General features: G+C 47.6%; 1 protein-coding gene across 4 annotated transcripts in view; it reads right to left on the reverse strand.

Annotated features, from left to right (window-relative positions):
* The window catches only part of ANKRD6 (ankyrin repeat domain 6), a 213992-nt gene that overhangs the window by 73595 nt on the left and 121220 nt on the right, over nucleotides 1-19177 (reverse strand). For 3 of the 4 annotated variants that reach the window (XM_089332903.1, XM_008263208.5, XM_089332904.1), the window contains exon 2: nucleotides 6844-7111. Coding sequence is in view for 2 of the 4 variants with exons in the window: in XM_008263208.5 (XP_008261430.3) it covers nucleotides 6844-6963 (120 nt within the window). In the remaining 2 variants the exon portion in view is untranslated. Of the gene's footprint in view, nucleotides 1-6843; nucleotides 7112-19177 lie in introns of those variants that run through there. The other variant, XM_008263206.5, reaches the window with a different exon arrangement.

Genomic DNA, 19177 nt, shown 5'->3' on the forward strand with positions numbered 1-19177 from the left:
AGCAACCAGGATAGAACCAGCCCTCCGACCAGGACTATAACCTGGGGTGCTGGCGCCACAGGCGGAGGATTAGCCTAGTGAGCCACAGTGCCGGCCTAGAAATAAATATTTCTTAAGACAAGTTAAAACTGAAGGAATTCATGACTATCAGGCTAGCCTTATAAAAGATACTTAAAAGAGTCTTACATACAGAAACAAAGACAGGTAACTGCCATAATGAAAAGTTACCAAAGTATAAAATCCACTAGAAAAAGAACAAAGCATATTAAAAATAAACAGAAGAAATGATTAAAACTTGACAGGACTAAATCCTTATTTGTCAATAATAACCTTGAATATAAATAATCAAATTCTTCAATTAAAAGATACAGAATGGTTGAATAGATTTTTAAAAATAACCCAATGATATGCTGTCTATAAGAAACTTCATCAGTGAAGATATAAACTAAAAGAGAAAAGAAAGTATTTCATGACAAATAAAAGCAAAAGTGAGCAGAAGTATTTCAAAAAAATTAAAAGGAAGAGAATCCATTCAAACTCATTCTACAAGGTCAGCATTACCTTGACTCCAAAAACTGACAAGGACACAACAAAAAATGAAAACTATAGGCCAATATCCCCGATGAACATAGGTGCAAAGCTTCTCAACACAACACTAGCAAATCAAATCCAATAGCACATCAAAAAGATTATTCACCCTGGCCAAATGGGATTTATCCCAGGGATGGGTCAACACATACAAGTCAATAAATGTAATAGAGCACATCAACAGAACCAAGGATAAAAATCATATGATCATTTAAATACAGAAAAAGCATTCAATCAAATTCAGCATTCATTCATGATAAAAACCCTGAACAAATCAGGTAAAGAACCTATCTCAACATAATAAAGGTTACAAATGACAAACCCACAGTCGACATCAGATTGAAAGGAAAAAATTGAAAGATTTAGAACCAGATAAGGATGTCCACTCTCACTGTTCATATTCAACACAATCTGGAAGTTTTAGTGAAAGCTATTAAGCAAAGGAAAGAAATAAAAGACATACAAATAGGAAAGGAGTTAGTCAAGAAATGCAGATGACATGATTCTATCCACAGAAAAGCTGAAACATTCCACCAAAAAACTGATAAATGGATTCAGTATAATTACAACTTACAAAAATCAAAATGCAAAAATCAGTAGCATTTTTATACACCAATAATAAACAGAACAAAATAATAAGGGCAACCTGATTCACCATATCAAAAAAAAAAAAAACCCTTGAAATAAATTTAACCAAGGTTGTGAAAGAACTCTACAAAGAAAATCGCATAATAATGAAATAAACTGAAGAACACACACAAATATACAAAATGGAAAGACCTCCATGTTCATGGATTGGAAAAATTAATAGTATTAAATAGCTATACAACCCAAAGCAATTTGCAGATTCAGTGCAACTGCGTTCAAAACATCAACGCATTTTTCACAAAATGAAAAAAATTCTAAAACTCACATGGAAACATGAAGACTCTGAATAGCCAAAGCAATATTGAGCAAAAAGAACAAATCTGGAGTCATCAAAATACTTGATTTCAAGTCATACTACAAAGATTTTTTAAAGCTTTTAAAAATTTTTTTTTGAGAACAGAGTTACAGTCAGAGAGGAGGGAGGGGAGAGGGAGAGGGAGAGGGAGAGGGAGAGGGAGAGGGAGAGGGAGAGGGAGAGGGAGAGGGAGAGGGAGAGGGAGAGGGAGAGGGAGAGGGAGAGGGAGAGGGAGAGGGAGAGGGAGAGGGAGAGGGAGAGGGAGAGGGAGAGGGAGAGGGAGAGGGAGAGGGAGAGGGAGAGGGAGAGGGAGAGGGAGAGGGAGAGGGAGAGGGAGAGGGAGAGGGAGAGGGAGAGGGAGAGGGAGAGGGAGAGGGAGAGAGAAGGTGGAGGAGGGGATCTTTCATCTACTAGTTCACTTCCCAAATGGCCACAATGGCTGGAGCTGGGCCTATCCAAAGCCAGGATCCAGGAGTTTCTTCTGGGTCTCCCGTGTGGGTGCAGAAGTCCAAGCATTTGGGTCTACTATGCCACAGTGCCACCGTCCCCTTCCTTTTTAAAAAAAGATTTATTTATTTTAGAGTTATAGAAAGAGGGAGAGACATAGAGACAAAGAGAGACTACAGAGCTATTATAACCAAAACTACATGGTTCTGGTGTAAAAAGAGACACATAGACAAACACAACAGAATAAAGAACCCAGAAATGAATCTGCATGTCTACAGCCAACCAATTGTTGACACCACCACCAAAAACACGTAATGGGGAAAGGATAGACTCTTCAGTAAGTGGTTCTCCAAAAACTGGATATCTACATGCAAAAGACTGAAACATGACCCTCTCTCCCTACTCTCAGCTTACACAAAAATCCATGCAAAATGGATCAAAGACCTAAACGTAAAACATAGGGAAACACAAACATCAGTATATTCTACAATTTTTTGGATACAACCCTAAATGTATATGCAATCAAGGAAAACTAAACAAATAGGATTACATCCAAGCAAGAAGCTTTTGCACAGCTAAGGCAATGATCAACAAAGTAAAGAGACAACTGACAGAGCAGGAGAAAATATTTGCATGCTATTCACCTGATGAAGGATTAATGCCTAGAATGTAAAACAAACTCCCAAAACTCAACCCAAAACCCCAGACAATTCACTTAAAAATGGGCAAAGGATCTGAATGGATATTTCTCTAAAGATGACAAATGGCCAAGAAATAAATGAAAAAATGCTCAAGATCACTAGCCATCAGGGACATGCAAATCCAAACTACAATGAGATATCATCTCCCTCCAGTTAGAATGGTTATCATGAAAAAGAAAAACATAAGACATGCTGGTGAAAATGTGGAGAAATGGAACCCTAACATACTGATGATGGGAATGCAAATTAGCACAGCCATTATGGAGAACAGTATGGAAGTTCCTCAAAAGACTAAAAATACATCTACCATGTGACCCAGAATTCCAACTTGCAAGGGGCCGGCACTGTGGCATGGAGGGTGAAGCTGCTACCAATAGTGCTGGCATCCCACTGGGCGCTGGTTTGAGTCTCGGCTGCTCCACTTCCAATCCAGCTCTCTGCTATGGCCTGGGGAAGCAGTAGAAGATGGCCCAGACCCTTGAGACCCTTGGGCCCCTGTGCCCATGTGGGAGACCCAGAAGCAGCTCCTGGCTCCTGCCTTTGGATCGGTGCAGCTCTGGCCATTGCAGCCAATTGGGGAGTGAACCAGCAGATGGAAGACTCTCTCTCTCTGCCTCTGCCTCTCTTTAACTCTGCCTTTCAAATAAATTTAATTAAAAACATATGCAAGTGGCACACAGACACGCAGCCCAATGAAACAGAACAGAAAGTCTACAGACTCCTGGTGTGCAGTCAAGCCACCTTTGACAAGGAGGCCAAGATCACACAAAGCTCAGCTTCCTCCACAAGCAGGGTTGGGGAATTGGCTACCCACATGCCAAAGCATGAAAATGAACCGTTACCTTACATCATCCACAAAATGGAATAGAATGAAGACCTAAATCTGACATGAACTATAAAGCCATAGAAAGACAGAGGAGTCAAACAGCTGGATCAGCTAGTAGCATACATCCGTATTCACTGGAAATATGGAGGTCAGTACTGGAGATTAGAAAGGGGTTTCTTCAGAGCAGCAAAGGCGGACGGTTCAGGAGACAGCCGTTCTTGTTAAAAGACCCAGCAGTATCTGAGCTAATACTTCTATTTTTAAAAATATTTTTTTATTTATTTGAAAGGCTGAGTCGGGGGGGGGGATAGAGACATAGAGACCTTCTGTCCATTGGTTCACTCCCCAAACGGCCACAATGGCCAGGGCCAGCTCAAAGCCAGGAGGCTGGGACTCCATCCGGGTCTCCCATGTGGGTGGTAGGTCCCCAAGCCCTTAGACCATCCACTTCTGCTTTCCCAGGCACTTTAGCAGAGTTGGTTCGGAAGTGGAGCAGCCAGGAATCGAAGACAAACCCATATGGGATGCCAGCATCACAGGCGGCAGCTTAACCTGCTGTACCACACTGCCAGCCTTGAACTAACACTGCTAAAATTCTGACATATTTATAAAAGATCGCCAGCTTTTAAAAAGAGAAGTGTGGGGCCGGCACTGTGGCGCAGGTTAATCCTCTGCCTGCAGTGCCGGCATCCCACATGGGCGCTGGTTCTAGTCTTGGCTGCTCCTTTTCTAATATAACTCTCTGCTATGGCCTGGGATAGCAGTAGAAGATGGCCCAAGTCCTTGGACCCCTGCACCCACATGGGAGACCTGGAAGAAGCTCCTGGCTCCTGGCTTTGGATTGGCGCCACTCCAGCCACTGCAGCAATTTGGGGAGCGAACCAGCAGATGGAAGATCTTATTCTCTCTGCCTTTCTGTAGTTCTGCCTTTCAAATAAATAAATAAATCTTAAAAAAAAGAAAAGTATAAAAAAACAGAGTCTAACAACCCAAATCAGTGGGGTTATAGAAAAACTGGAACCCTCATCCATTGCTGGTGGTAATGTAAGATGGTACAACCACTCTGGAAACAGCTTGGCAGTGTTTTAAAATGGTAAACACAGACTCAAGGGCCCCTGTTGTAGTGCAGTGTGTTAAGCTGCCACTTAATGTCAGCATCCCCTATCAGAGTGCCAGTTCAAGTCCTGGCTCTTCTGCTTTCAATCCGACCTCCTGCCTGGGAAGGCAGCAGAAGATGGCAAGTGTTTGGGCCCCTACCACCCTTGAGGAAGGCCAGGACAGAGTTCCTGGCTCCTGGCAGCGGTCTGGCCCAGACCTGGCTGTTTTGGCCATTTGGAGAGGGAACCAGCAGATGGAAAAAAAAACAACTGTCACTTTTCCTTTCAAACAAATAAATACACCTTATTAAAAAGAAACATACAAGACCCGATGCTGTGGTGTAGTGGGTAAAGCTGCTGCCTGCAGTGCCGGCATCCCATATGGGCCCTAGTTTGAGTCCTGGCTGCTCCACTTCTGATCCAGCTCTCTGCTATGGCCTGGGAAAGCAGTGGAAGATGGCCCAACTCCTTGGGCCCCTGCACCTACATGGGAGCTGGAGGAAGCTCCTGGCTCCTGGCTTCAGATCAGCGCTGCTCTGGCCATTGCAGCCAATTGGGGAGTGAACCAGCAGATGGAAGACCTCTCTCTCTCTGCCTTCTCTGTCTGTGTAACTCTGAGTTTCATGTAAATAAATTAATAAAGAGACAGATTTAACAGATGGAACCATAATTTTACTCCTAGGTATAGAGAAAGGAAAGTGTGTGTACAAATGTGTGTGTGTGTGTGTTCATAGTGGTGTGGTTAAAGTGGAAACAACCCAAAACATCCACCCACTGCTAAAGGGATGGACAGAATTTGGAACAGTAGTTACCTCATCAGCAGTTTTGCTTTCCACAGTTTGTTATCTATAGTCAACTGCATTCAAAACTATTACATAGAAACTTCTAGAAACAAACAAGTTATAAGCTTGAAATCGCCTGCCAACCTCACGCTGTCCGGGATGTGAATCATCCCTTTGACCAGTGCATTCAAACACTTTGCACTGCTAGTCTGTACTCTGTTAGCAGCCACCTCGGTTACCAGATCAACAGCCATGGTATCACGTGCTTGGCCCTGAAGCCCAAGAATCATGAGGCTGGTGACTATGTTACAGTAAACTGTTACAACTGTTCTATTAGTCATTTTTAATTTCCTACTGGGGCTAACAAATTAAACTTTATCATGGATATATACGCATATGGAAAAATATAGATACAAAGGGGTTTAGTACCATCTAGGTTCAGACAAGCACCCGGGAGCTCAGAACACAGCCCCCAGGAATAAGAGGGACTACTACATACGCATACAATGAATTACTGTTCAGTCATAGGAAGGGATGGTGGTCGGCTTTGGCCCAGCATCAGTCAGGATGCCTGCGCCCTCCATCAGAGAACCTGGCTTTAATTCCTGCTCCAGCTCCTGACTCCAGCTTTCTGCTGATGCAGAGAGGCAGCGGCTGATGTCTCAAGGACCTGGGTTCCTGCCGCCCATGTGGGGGAGCTGGACTGCATGGTGTGGAAGGTGGGCCTAGGAGCCAGACTCCCCGGGTACAAGTTGCATTTCTGGCAAGTTCTGTTTGGGCCTCCATTTCCTCTTCTAGAAGGCTGTGAAGTGCGTAGAGCACTACTAAGAGCTAGTTAAGTGTCTGCCACCATTGTCAATTCATCAGTATACTGCAACTTGTCATCTAAGTGTGCAGGGCCTGCCTTTTCCTGGCTTTGCTGCAGGATTGCCTCTGGCCAATTTGGTCTCTCATCTAGCCTGGGGTTATCTGTTAGTGAGAGTAAGCAACAGATGCCACTGCCCGCCCCCCCCCCCCCAAGGGAATCAAAGCCCAGAGAGGTCACAGGGGTCACAGGTCCAGGTGCCACTGTACACCCAGGGCCACTAAGACAGAGCTGAGGGGCTTCCCTGACCTCAGCTGGCCCACTTCCCTGGGAGGCTGCCTAACACGACAACCACACAGACACTGCACAGTAAGCTTTTGTGCCCTAACTTCTTGTCCGCTTAGGAAAGGAGTAGGTGAGAAAGAGCCACACTGCCTTCCTAAAGACTGTTGAATGCTAATTACACGCTGCTCCATTGGAAAGAAGGCAATGAACACACTCTTAATCCTCCTCCTTTCTCTCCAACCCTCCATGACTGGGGGTGGGCGGAGCCAGTTCTTTGAAAGCTGTGCACCGAACTGGACAGTTTTGTGGACAATGGTTAAGAGGTAGGCTAGTTCCCAGGGAAGGGCTACAGCGTTTGTTCCATGTTACCTTGGTAACCGCTACCTTGGCCCCCTTGTTGATGAGCTGAACCACATTCTCCGCTTGGCCTTTGTATGCAGCTATGAGAAGGCGTTCTGACAGCACAGCGACCGCATCCTGCTGGCTCATGAATTAGGAGAGGGAGAGGTTGTCGGGAAGGTGGTAGATGTGGTGTTCCTCCAGCTCAGCACGAAGCCACTGGCCCGGGCTTGCACCCACGGGTGAGGGTGTTCACAATCCTTGGATGGTGCCTTTATTGCTAAGCCATCTTCAGAACCTAGGAGTTACAAAACAAAAGCTGTCATCAGTGCCAATCAACATACAAGGCCAGGACATACCCCATCACCCCGATTCTAGGGCGTTCTGCTGGCACACGCTGCAGGGGAGGGGAGCTGGGAGGCGCAGGACAGAGAGTGCAGAAAGCAAAGCCTGGAACATCACTGTTATGGGGAGGAACACACCAGCCTGCCCTGCACCCTCCTCAGCGCCGTGCTCCAGAGGGGCACAGCCACAGCAGTGAGGTTCTCTCTGCATTTCTGTCCCAGGTAGCAGCAGCCCGAGATTATCCCCCAAACACCACCTGAAACACCACATAGAAGCTTAAGGACTGGCTCCTCCCAGCGGCCCTGGGTCAGTCTGAGACCACACCAAAGCCACGCTAATGCACTCCTTCTAGGAGGGCAAGGAAATGAAGATCTCTTTGTATTTGAAAAGCACACATAGTAAAAACACCAATATAAACAAATGGAAAGAAAATGCCCTGTCGAAGGGATACCCTTCAATCCAGAGCCTCCCACACCTAACTGTCGAGTTTGGAGGGTATGGACGCTTTTACCAGCAGCTAGCAGGTGCACTCAGTGATACCTCCCATCTCTAGAGACTGAGTTGGGGGCTGGCACTGTGGCATAGCGGGGAAAGCTGCCACTTGCAGTGCCGGCATCCCATATGGGCACCGGTTCTAGTCCTGGCTGCTCCACTTCCGATCCAGTTCTCTGCTATGGCCTGGGAAAGCAGTGGGAAATGGCCCAAGTCCTTGGGCCCCTGCACCCATGTGGGAGACCCTGAGAAAGCTTCTGGCTCCTGGCTTTGGATCAGCCCAGCTCTAGCTGTTGAGACCATTGGAGGAAGAACCTGTGGATAAAAGATCAATCTCTCTTTCTCTGTAACTCTGCTTTTCAAATAAGTAAATAAATCTTCGAACAAACAAACAAAAAAGAAATGCAACAGATCTGGATGTACCACAGTGGGAGTATCTTGGTTGGTCACAGTTAGAAGAGATCTTATTTCTTAATGAACCAATGAAAGAATAAAGTTCTGACTCAAAACACTAAGACAAGCAGAGCTAGAAATGCCTTTGGGGAGTCCCATAGTCTGAGAGACGGCAGTTTCCCAGACTGTCACTGAGTTTGGCAATGGTGAGTTCTTATAAACATAGGCTACATTGTCTTTCTTTGTTCAAGTAATCTGTGGTCCATTCAAGCCATTTATACTGCACTTCTGCTGTTTTCCCAAATCCTGCAATATCACTCCAGGACCAGATGGTAGTAAAATACAGAGTATTAGCCCCAGCTTCCTAAATGATCTCCTTCATTTACCCATTTGTCATCCTTGTACACTCAGCCTGCCCCATTCCAGTCCAGAATTTTTCTTGCAATGGGCCATTTGAATGTCAAGTGCAATGTCCCCAGTTCACATAAGTATTATATCCTGGCTAAAATTCTAGTCATTTCAATCCACAGCAGCACAGAGATCTGCCGCAGCACATGAGCAGCTGATGGTAAATTGATGATGCCCCTCCCACCCTCCTGTCCCGTGCGACAGATTCAGCCTCAGATACCATGACTAAAGCCCAAAGGACTTCAGGATCCCGAGATAGCCTTGTTGGAGTCATTACCCTTGGTAAATGACCTTTGCAAGTCCAGACTATGCTACTATTTCTTCTTTTTTGCAATGATAGAAAAGCACTATAGTGAAGAAAAAAAGGTTGTTAATCAGAAATGTCACTGTGCTTTGTTGCTGTTCAGTTATGGTTTCTTTAGGATATTCCCTGCCTCCCACCCCACCACGACCAACACACCCACAGAACACCCTCCAAGATACTGGATACTCCCCCTGCCCCCAGCCACCCCACCAGAGTGGCACAGAATACTGCCTGCAAGATCAGAAACAAAGGATCTGGCGCTGTGGCGCAGTAGGTTAATCCTTGGCCTGCGGCATCGGCATCCCACTTAAGCACTGGTTCTAGTCCCGGCTACTCCTCTTCCAATCCAGCTCTCTGCTATGGCCTGGGAAAGCAGTAGAAGATGGCCCAAGTCCTTGGGCCCCTGCATCCACATGGGAGGCCAGGAAGAAGCTCCTGGCTTTGAACGGGCGCAGCTCCAGCCGTTGCGGCCACTTGGAGAGTGAACCTGCGGACAGAAGACCTTTCTCTCTGTCTCTCCCTCTTCCTGTCTGTAACTCTACCTCTCAAAAAAAAAAAAAAAAATCAGAAACAGAGTCCCACAGATTTCCAATTCCTCACCTGCTGCTAACACCCTCCCTAGGTGCTTGGACATCTCAAGCGAAGCCCAGGAAGAGCTTCACTGCTAGGACCTTCAGGTGTTACCTGCAGCTGCACATGCACACAGGGTGGATGGGAAGGGCTCAAGGTAGCTGAGTCTCCTTTCCTGCTTCCCTTCGGTGTCCTCCTGTGCCGCCATGTGGGTGGGGAGCAAGCCCAGTTGACACCACCTCTCTACTGTCCCCGTGATCACTGCACCCCCTAATTCCCTACCTCCCACCTGTGACAGTGATTCCCATCCCTTGGGGTGAGAAGATGCCCTGTCTCTCAGCTGATGCCTCTGAACTGACAAACGGGGCCAGGTGGAGGGAGGCGAGGGAAGAGGGCAAGGGATGGAGCACCACCCCTCCCCGGCCAGGGAAAGGGGAGCAGAGGGGAATAGAGGAGTCATGACCACTGTATGATTAATGAGGTGAACTTCACGGCCAACCTGTTGGGTGTGCCAGTTGCAGCAGCCCCACAGCTCACTAAATCTGAGCCTCCTCTTGCAAGCAAATCAGCTATCACTCCAGTCACTTCCCATGGCTGGTGGTGAGCAATTTCTTCAGCCCCAAGCCTATCAATCATGTCCCTCTTTGTCACAGTGCTCACTTTTCACAGGATTTTGCAGTAAAAACCCGAACTGCAAACATGCTGCCCATACTTTAACCAGAAAGGGAATAAAGTCATGCACACAAGTATACAATGAATACCCAGAAACCAGAGATTTTCCCCTCTTCCTCCCAGCCCACTGCCCCATTTCCATTGCTTCCTGCTCTGCCAGTTCTTTTGTCTTGCATCACCAAGGCCAGGGGGTCACACAGCTGCTTGTTCTGCGATGCAGTCAGTTTTCTTTATACAGTAAAACGTCTCTGAGGTTTGCTTATGCTGTTTTCTGAGGGATGTACAACAAAATTGCCTTATGCTAATATCCCAAAGCCACTATAATCAGTCTCCTGACAGGCAAAATATCCTAGGAGAGACCTTCAAAGCAAAGTCAGGCATTACGTACAACCCACCCAGAGATGGCCACATGCACCCGGGCACTGGTGGCTGGGGAGTGCCACCAGTTACAACTAGCTTTGCACCGACTGCCCCGAACCCTGCGTGCAGAGGCTGTACTCACATCCGAGGGGCTGTCCTCCCTGCTCTACATCGTGCTCTGTGTCTGGATAACTGTGGTCAATCCTCTCCTGGCGAGATCATCAGCTTCCTAGGGCTGTCACTCCCAGTGGGTCTGCAGTGATTTACGGAACAACGCTCGCTGCCTCTTTCCCTTCGGCCTCCCTCCTTCTGCCGGAGCCAAGCCGGGCCAAATTGCGTCTACAAGCTTATTAAGCCATCCATTCAGCTCACAGCATTGTGTGGCTCGCTAGCCTGCTCGGCAGGGCTTCTGCAAGTCTTGGGTCTTCAGATTGTGTTGGTCTGCTCTCTCCCACCAGCAGAGGACCTGTAACACCGCCTTGACGGAAGAGGCAGCGGGCGAGTCACAGAGCAGCAGGAAGGGATTCAGATGATGCTCGGATAACAGACGCGAAGAAGTTGGCTGTCTTTTGGCAGGAGAAGAATGTGCGTGTGGTAAGGGAGGGAGGCTGCAGGAAGGGTCCAGACCCGAAAGGACCTGCCTTCTCGGTGGCGGCTGGGGGAACGCGGGCTGTGCGGGAGCAGTGCACCCAGACACTCCACCCTCCCCAGCAGTGACTGCGGCAGCACAGGAGACCGTCCCCAGCCTTCGCAACGCACGGTTTGTCTCACAAGCCCTCCCCTGAACTGTCTCTGCAGGGGAGGGGGAAGGGAGAACACAAGCAGAGCCCCTTCAGCAGCTGTGACAGGTGCCATCCACGGCCTTGAACATCGCGGTGCGTCTTCCAGCCCACTTGTTGAAGCAACAGAAACCCAACTTCCCACCTGAAGAGATCATAGAAAGGACAGGGTTTTCGTTTTGCCCTTGAGCCCATAGCCCCAATTTCCCTCTTTGTTTTTAAGGATAGAATTGTCAGTCCCAGAGAAGGGAACATCTATCTGTTAACACCCCCTCCCCCCAAGCACCTTCCTGGCCCAAAGCTTCAGCTCCCTCTTTCCCTGAGGGTAACAGTTCACACAGGCACTGTGCTGAGGTTCTGCTGTGCCCATTCTCGGGCTTATACAAAGGGCAGGAGACAGGCTGGAGCAGCTGGATTCCACCGGGGAAGCAAATTGCCCCCAAGACGCACAGCAGTCACACTAGTTTATCCACAAGCTGTCCCTACTGGGATACGACATTACCACCCGAGGACAAGAGCTCTTAAAACTGAGATGATGGTGTGGCCACTCCCTACTTCAAAGAATCTTATCACTTGGCCACAGATCAGCCACGACCAGAGCTCAAGGGATGGCATGCCCGCAGAGATGTAACTGAGGGCAGCAGAACCGTAGAGCAAGGAGTGGCTCATTTTCTCAAGGCTTCCAGAACGCTTCCTATTTCTCAGAATATCTACTCCCCTGTACTTAGCACGCGAGGACATGCAGCACAGACCACTCCTGGAGCCTGCTGTGCAGGAGTACTGTCAGAGAAAGGAGGACACAGCCTGGCCGGGATGCCCCTTCCAGAAGCTCCGGCTCACTCCACTCAGCCCGTCATGGCAAAGGAACAGGCAGAGTGACTCTTCCGAACCGGACAGTTACTGAGCTTTTGAAATAATCAGCTTTGCAGGAGGTACAAAGAGGCTGCTGCAGTGGAAGTCAAGTGACATTTGGGCTTTTCTCCAGGTGACCTTGGACATCCCTTCCCTCAAGAAAAGCTGCTCACAGATGTAAGAGCCCTGCGGGAGGAGGTAGGGCATAACCACCGACTACAGATGTACCAACAGGTTTGTGACTTGGAGATCTCCCTACTTAGGGAGTGACTAGCACTGCCAACCCACTGGAGCCTCCATGCCGGGGCTGGGCACCCCCACCACTTAGCAAATGACTCAAACCCTGGCCCAGCATCATCTGTGTGGAGCCTGCTGGAGCCCTGTTCCCTAGACAAGATACCATTGCCACATCTGTGTACCTATAGTGATCTGTAAGCTCCTTCTATGCTCTGGATTCCACCCCCGACTCCATCCATGTTTAAACCCAAACCCCCAGTGAGACATTTGAAAGTAGGAAGTAATTAACATAAAATGAAGTCATAGGCATAGGGTTAGTGTTCTTAATCAGGGACACCGAAGTGCCAGCTCTTGCCCTTCCTCTCTGGGCGTGCTCAGAAGGAAGACCTTGTGAGGACAAAATGACCCAGCCCAGAAGAGGGCCCTCACCCAAAAATGAGCCCTGTTGGGACTTTAAGCCTCTAGAAGGGTGAGAAAACCAATGTCTGGTGTTCAGGCTGCCCAGCATGTGGCATTCTGTTGCGGTGGCATTCTGAGCAGACTAAGCTCCCTTGCAACACAATGGCTACGAGGTTGGTTTCCTGGGCCTACAGAACTCCTAGAGGGGGGCAAGAACTTTGTTTCAAGCCATCTTGTATCCCAAGTGCCTGTTGCTATACCTGAAACATAGTTGATCTAATGTCCATAAAGTAGATAGAAAAATTAGTAGCCAGTTGCTTTTTCGTAGTCCTTAATTAATCTTTAGGAGCTCCAGATCTCAAAATAAAGAGGTGCTCATTCCATCAGCTAATCTTTTTTCTCTTTCCAAACAGATGAGATAACAGGGCATGTGGTCATTCTCTTCTCCCCCTCCTTCCTCAAATTAAAGGACTGCAGCTCCCAGGACCAGACGGCTTACTGATCCTGAAGCCGCCCTACTGAGTGGCATTGGTCTGTCAGCACCACAGCCCTGGACAGCGCCACAACCACTCAGGAATCTAACCCCCCTCAACCTCTGTTGGGTAGAGCCACAAATGCTAGAGGCCGATCCAGATAAGCAATCCCGATGACAATAAAACCAACCTCAATAGAGTAGCCTGCTTCCCAGAGCATTGCATCTCAACTCCCATCCACTGTTTACATCTGCTTTGATCCGGCTTCTTTCTGCTCCTAATTTTTCCACTCAAACTAGTTTTTGGCTATTTTATGGGATACCAAGTGCTAACTGAGGAGCTGGGCACCAGAAAGATGGAGACTTGAAGCCAGGGGTCACTCCTGCTTGCTACGCTAGGGTGAAAGGAGACCACAAAGAAGGCAGCCTTTCACAGAGAATGGCATTGTCCTCTTAGGGAGAGAAGTGGGGTAAGATGCAGCCAGAGGAAGGTGCAGGAGCAGAGGCAGTGGGCTGACAGCGTGTGTCACAAGTAGCAGAAAGGAACCCAGACACCACCGCAGCTGAAGCTTATCATACACGGGCAAAGCTCAGAGATGGGCTGGAAGATCAGGTGGCAGTCGGGCAGGGAAAGCGTTCACATCATGCCCAGGAAACCATGCCTGTTTTGCATTTGTGAGGGGCAGCTCACATGTTGATAAGCAGGACAGTGACTTGTCATCTTTTTGTTCTACTTGGAATGTGGGCACATGGAGTTATTTTACTTATGACCATGGGTTTATGCCACACTGTCAAGATTGTATGTACTTGACTTTCTCTCTTTTTTACCTTCCTTAATTCTTTTTATTCCCTCTTTTTAATTCACAGACTATTTTTAGAGCACTTTTAGGTTTATAGAAAGAGTGAGCAGAAAGTAGAGTTCTTGTATGGCCCCTCATCCTTCTCCATCTGATTTTCCTTTTTTAAAAAAAAAAATGTTTATTTATTTGAAAGACACAGTGACAGAGAAGCAGTGAGAGACAGAAAAAGAGATTATCCTTTTGCTGGTACACTCCCTAAATGACTGTAACACATGGGGCTGGCTGAAACCAGGAGCCTGGAGCTCCATCTGGGTCTCTCATGTGGGTGGTAGGACCCAAGTACTTGGGCCACCCTCTGCTGCTTTCCTAGGTACATTAGCAGGGAGCTGGATCAGAAGTGAAGCAGCTGGGATTCGAACTGCTCCCCCAATATGTGGTGCTAGCAATGCAGGTGGCAGCTCAACTCACTGTGCCACAACACCAGCCCCCAGTTTTCCCTCTTAGTAACATCTTCCATTAGTGCGCGGTACATTTTTTATAACTGATGAGTCAACATTGACACATTATTATTAACTGAGGCCTATTCACTTTCTACGTTCTACAGTTCCACAGGTTTTGACAAATGTGTAACACCAGGAATTCGCCATTAGACCATCAGAGAGAATAGTTTCATCGTCCTGAAATTTCCCTGGGCTCTACCTATTGATCCTCTCTTGCTCCTAACCTCTGGCAACTACTGATCTTCTATGGGTCCCTGCAAGGCCCTACAGAGGAGGTTCGGACTTTCCGTAATGCAACATAGCTGGAATCACACGGTATGTAGCCTTTCAGACTGGCTGCTTTCACTAAGCAGTTCTCATTCAAGGTTCCCCCCATGTCTTCTGGTGGTTTGATAGTCCATTTCTGTTTAATACTCATGCTACAAGGTTTCTTCAAGAAGTCTTTGGGGAAGTGGAATTGAAAATTAAGTTCACTGGAGCCACCATTGTGGTGCAGTGAGTTGAGTTACCACCTGCAATGTTAGCATCCCCTATGAGCACTGGTCCGAGTCACAGCTACAACGCTTTGTAATCCAGCTCCCTGCTAACACATGTGGGAAAGCAGCAGAGGAAGCCCCAAGTGCTGGGCCCCTGTCACCCACGTGGGAGACCAGGATGGAGTTCTAGGCTCCTGGTTTCTATCTGGCCCAGCCTTTGGCTACTGTGGCCATTTGGGAAATGAATCAGCAGGTGGAAGATCTCTCTGTGTCTCCCTCTCACTGGTTCTGCTTTTTAAATAAATAAATCTCTATTTTTTTTAAAAAAAGTAAGTTCATTTAGTTGATGCAAAAAAAAATTGAAGCTCATTTTCCATGAACTTTTTGAAGATCCTATATTCTATTTTACAGTTGAACCACAGTTTACTTTTACATTCATCTCCTGAAGGACATCGTGGTTGCTTCTATGAACAAAGCTGCTATAGTCATCAGGGCGCAGGTGTTTGTGTGGACTTACGTTTCCTTTCATTTGGGTAAATACCAAAGGGTCCACTTGCTGACACGGCAGGACAGTGTCTCACTCTGTGAGAGATTGCCGGTTGTTTTCCACAGCGGCTGCTGCAACATCTGCATGCCCACCAGATGGTTTTACAATGACAGAGCAATGGAACCTTTTGGCCCTCACCCTTGCACGATCTCTGTTGCATTAGGCACTGCCCCCACCTCTCATCACACTTCCTCCTCCTCCGGTTTCGGTGGCTCACTCTTCCTTCAATCTCCTATCATCCCTCAGACTGTGCTTTCTCCTTTCAGAAAGACTCTTCTTTCACTGCTACCTTCAGGGTTGCAGGTCCCAGGGCTCCTTGGTTATTTTCTCTGCTCATTTTCTTTTCTAGAAGAGCTTGGTTCTCCCCCTCCCTGCAGCTAAGTCCCCTCCTGCTGCCTAGATACGATTTCTGCGAGTCTGCTTCCTCAGCCTCCATCACTTTCTCGGAAGCTCTATATTTAAACACCCAGCAGACATCTTCCTTGGATACCCTCCTCAACATGTTCACAGCCGCATCACCATCCCCCTTCCCAGCCCTGGGTCCCCACTCTGGGGAAGAGGCTCCAGCCTTCACCCTACTCCCTACTTTCCTCATCCGGGACGTCCCTCCCTCTTCTTCTGCTACCCCCATGCCCTGCATTCAATAAATCATCACATCGTCCTCATTCAGGTCAGGAGAGCATAAGAGGTTAACAATACAAACTTTGAGATCAGATTGTCTGAGCTCAAATTCCAGCTCTGTCATTTACTTCGGGCAAGTTTCTTAATGACGTGGAAGGAGTTTCCTCATTTGTAAAATAGAACAATGGCTTCTACTTCACTGGGTTGCTGCAAAGGTCAATTAAGATCATGCACAGACTGTGCAGTGCCTGGCACACAGCAAGTGCCCGGCAAACTTGAGCATGGTCATGTGGTCCGTGCTCACCTGTTCCTTGACCCGTCTTGTCTTTTCTGCCTGCCTTGATTCGGGCTGTGAAATCATTTCTTACTTGAACTCTCCCAGTGATCTCTCACTGGAGGCTGATGCTATTTCTTGAGATTCTGTTTGTGCTGACTGAAAGCTTAGAAACTGGGACAAGAGGTGAAGCAGGATTCAGCTTGTGTATGGGAATCTGCCTAGAGAAAAATAGAAGCCAAAGCCAGACTAGTGTTCGTGATTCAGGGAGTGTGTGTACTTTGGCTCAAAATGTAGCTCCAATAAAAGGTAGCATCATATAAGCAAACATAACCTGGCCAGAAAGCCGTTGGGATTTATTAAACTCGGCTCCCAGGAAAGACAGAGTCAGTAAGCCCACGGTGGTTAAATTCTCTCTTCTCTGTTTCAGTCTTAGAAATCAATGAGCCAGGGCACAGTGGATTAAACCGCTGCTTATGCCACCAGCATTGCACGTCAGAGCTGGTTCTAGTCCTGGCCGCTCTGTTTATAATCCAGCTCCCTCCTGATGTGTCTGGAAAAGCAGCAATGATGGCCCGAGTACTTGGGCCCCTACCACCTACATGAGACACCCAAGTGGAGTTCTTGGCTCCTGGCTTCAGCCTGGCCCCAGCTGTTGGAGCCATGTGGGGAGTGAACCAACAGATGGAAGATTTCTGTCTTTCCTTCTCTCTGTCACTCTGCTTTTCAGATAAACAAACAAATCTTAAAAAAAAAAATCAATTGGCCAATGAGAGAAAAGTTCCCATTTTGATGAGTTGGTGGTAGAAGAAAGGGAATAATGAAAAACAACTCTCCTGGGGCGCCGGATTCTGTCCCGGTTGCCCCTCTTCCAGGCCAGCTCTCTGCTGTGGCCAGGGAGTGCAGTGGAGGATGGCCCAAGTGCTTGGGCCCTGCACCCCATGGGAGACCAGGATAAGTACCTGGCTCCTGCCATCGGATGAGTGCGGTGCGCCTGCCGTGGCGGCCATTGGAGGGTGAACCAACGGCAAAGGAAGACCTTTCTATCTGTCTCTCTCTCACTGTCCACTCTGCCTGTCAAAAACAAAAACAAAAACAAAAACAAAAACAAACAAACAAACAAACAAAAACAAAAAAAAAAACTCTCCTTCTTCAGTTTGTTTCAAGATAGCAAAGAGGGACCATGGAAAGCGGAGCTGCCCTGTAGTAGGGGCCATTACCACAGTGTCAACCTGCTAGGGGGTGGTTTGTTGCAGGAGGCTAGGCCTTCGGTGCCAATGATTTTGCCTTTGTCTGTAGGCCTCTCTTGCTCTGTGTCTCCTGTCAGTGTTTTATGGAGCTTGGGTTCAATTCTGCTAACAGGAGAACCGAATTTGCATTTAGAACTGTTCTTCTGTGTGTTGGTTTCCTGGCCTCGAGTTCTGCCCACTCCCTCCTCCGCCTCAATTTATGTGATCACTGCTGCTCGTTTTACAACACAAATATGATAAAGTTTCTCCTCTGCTTGTGACCCCGCATGTAGCCCACATTCCCCCGGAAGACAGTCCAGAGATACACAGATCCACACAAGCTTGGTCCTAGTCTGTCTCCAACCAAATCTTCTCACTGGCCCTTAGCCCACCTGCACCCTGCTTGCCAGGAGGGTATTTAGAGCACCGTGCAAGCCCCACCCTGGCATTTTTTGCTTTGAATTTCTGTAGACACTTCTCCAAACTGCCCCTTCTCTCTCCTACTTGATTCGAAGGTACCCTCCTCTCAGAAGACTTCCGCAATGCTCCTCTACCCCAGATGCCCCCCGCCCCCGAATTCAGATCCCAGCTCTGCTGTCTATTGGGGCAAATCCCTCAAAGACTCAGCCCACTTCCTCGTGTGTAAAATAGGAAGAACAAAGATTTTTATCCATTAGATCATTGTAAAATTGAATGAGGCCACTAAAAAATAGTGCGTTTTTCAATCCCATTGTAGTACTTCTAGATCTGGACTATACCCAGATCTATCTTATTGATATCACTTGATATTTAATATCACACTATTGGTATTCACTCAGTACTGTGGGCCTCTCTCCCTACCTTCTGATTTAAAAGGCTTTTCCCCACAGCCTCTGCTTGTGAGGAGACTGTCCTAGCCAGAGATGTTTGTGGGCATTGGGATGCAGAATTGAAGGACAGGTGGGAGAGACGGGCTGCACCAAGAGGAAGGCTGAGTTATCCACAGAGGCCTGGCCAGTCTCCATAATAAAAAGCTGAGAGAGGTTGGGGGAGAGGGAGAACTGCATGCAGAGTGGGGTGTGGAGCCAGAGTTTCTGGCCATAGTAACCACTATATCCAGAACATGGTGGAATGTGAGAGAAATTAGGACCTGAAACTTGCTACTAGGCTGTTTAGATTGGATTTTAACTTTTTTTTTTTTTTTTTAATCTGAAGTGCAGAGACAGAGAGGGCAAGAGAGTGTGAGCACACTCCCATCTAATGGTTCTCTCTCCAAATGCAAGCCAAAACCAGGAGCTGGAAGCTGGGTGCAGGCTCTCACTTGGGTGGCAGGAGCCCGGCTACTTGAGCTATCCCCCGATGCCTGTCAGGGTCCGCAGTAGCAGGAAGCTGGAGTCAGGAGCCAGGGCTAAGACTGAAATGCAGGTCCTCCGTGTGGGAAATGAGCCTCATCTTCTAGGCTGCATGTCCACCTTTCTTTAACTTTTGACAACAGCATATGAATGGTCGTGATTTTTAAAGCACTTTGGTCTTTGGCTTCTGCTTATTTGAATGCAAACACTGGACCATATGAAACCTGAAATTCTTAAGAGTGACCCTTGTTTACAAGGTCTTTCCTCCAGACTCTGAGATTCTGCTGCACAGGCGCTGTGTTC

Source organism: Oryctolagus cuniculus, chromosome 5, assembly GCF_051225735.1.
Source record: "Oryctolagus cuniculus isolate XC-2025 breed Fujian yellow rabbit chromosome 5, ASM5122573v1, whole genome shotgun sequence".
Classification (NCBI taxonomy): Eukaryota; Metazoa; Chordata; class Mammalia; order Lagomorpha; family Leporidae; genus Oryctolagus; species Oryctolagus cuniculus.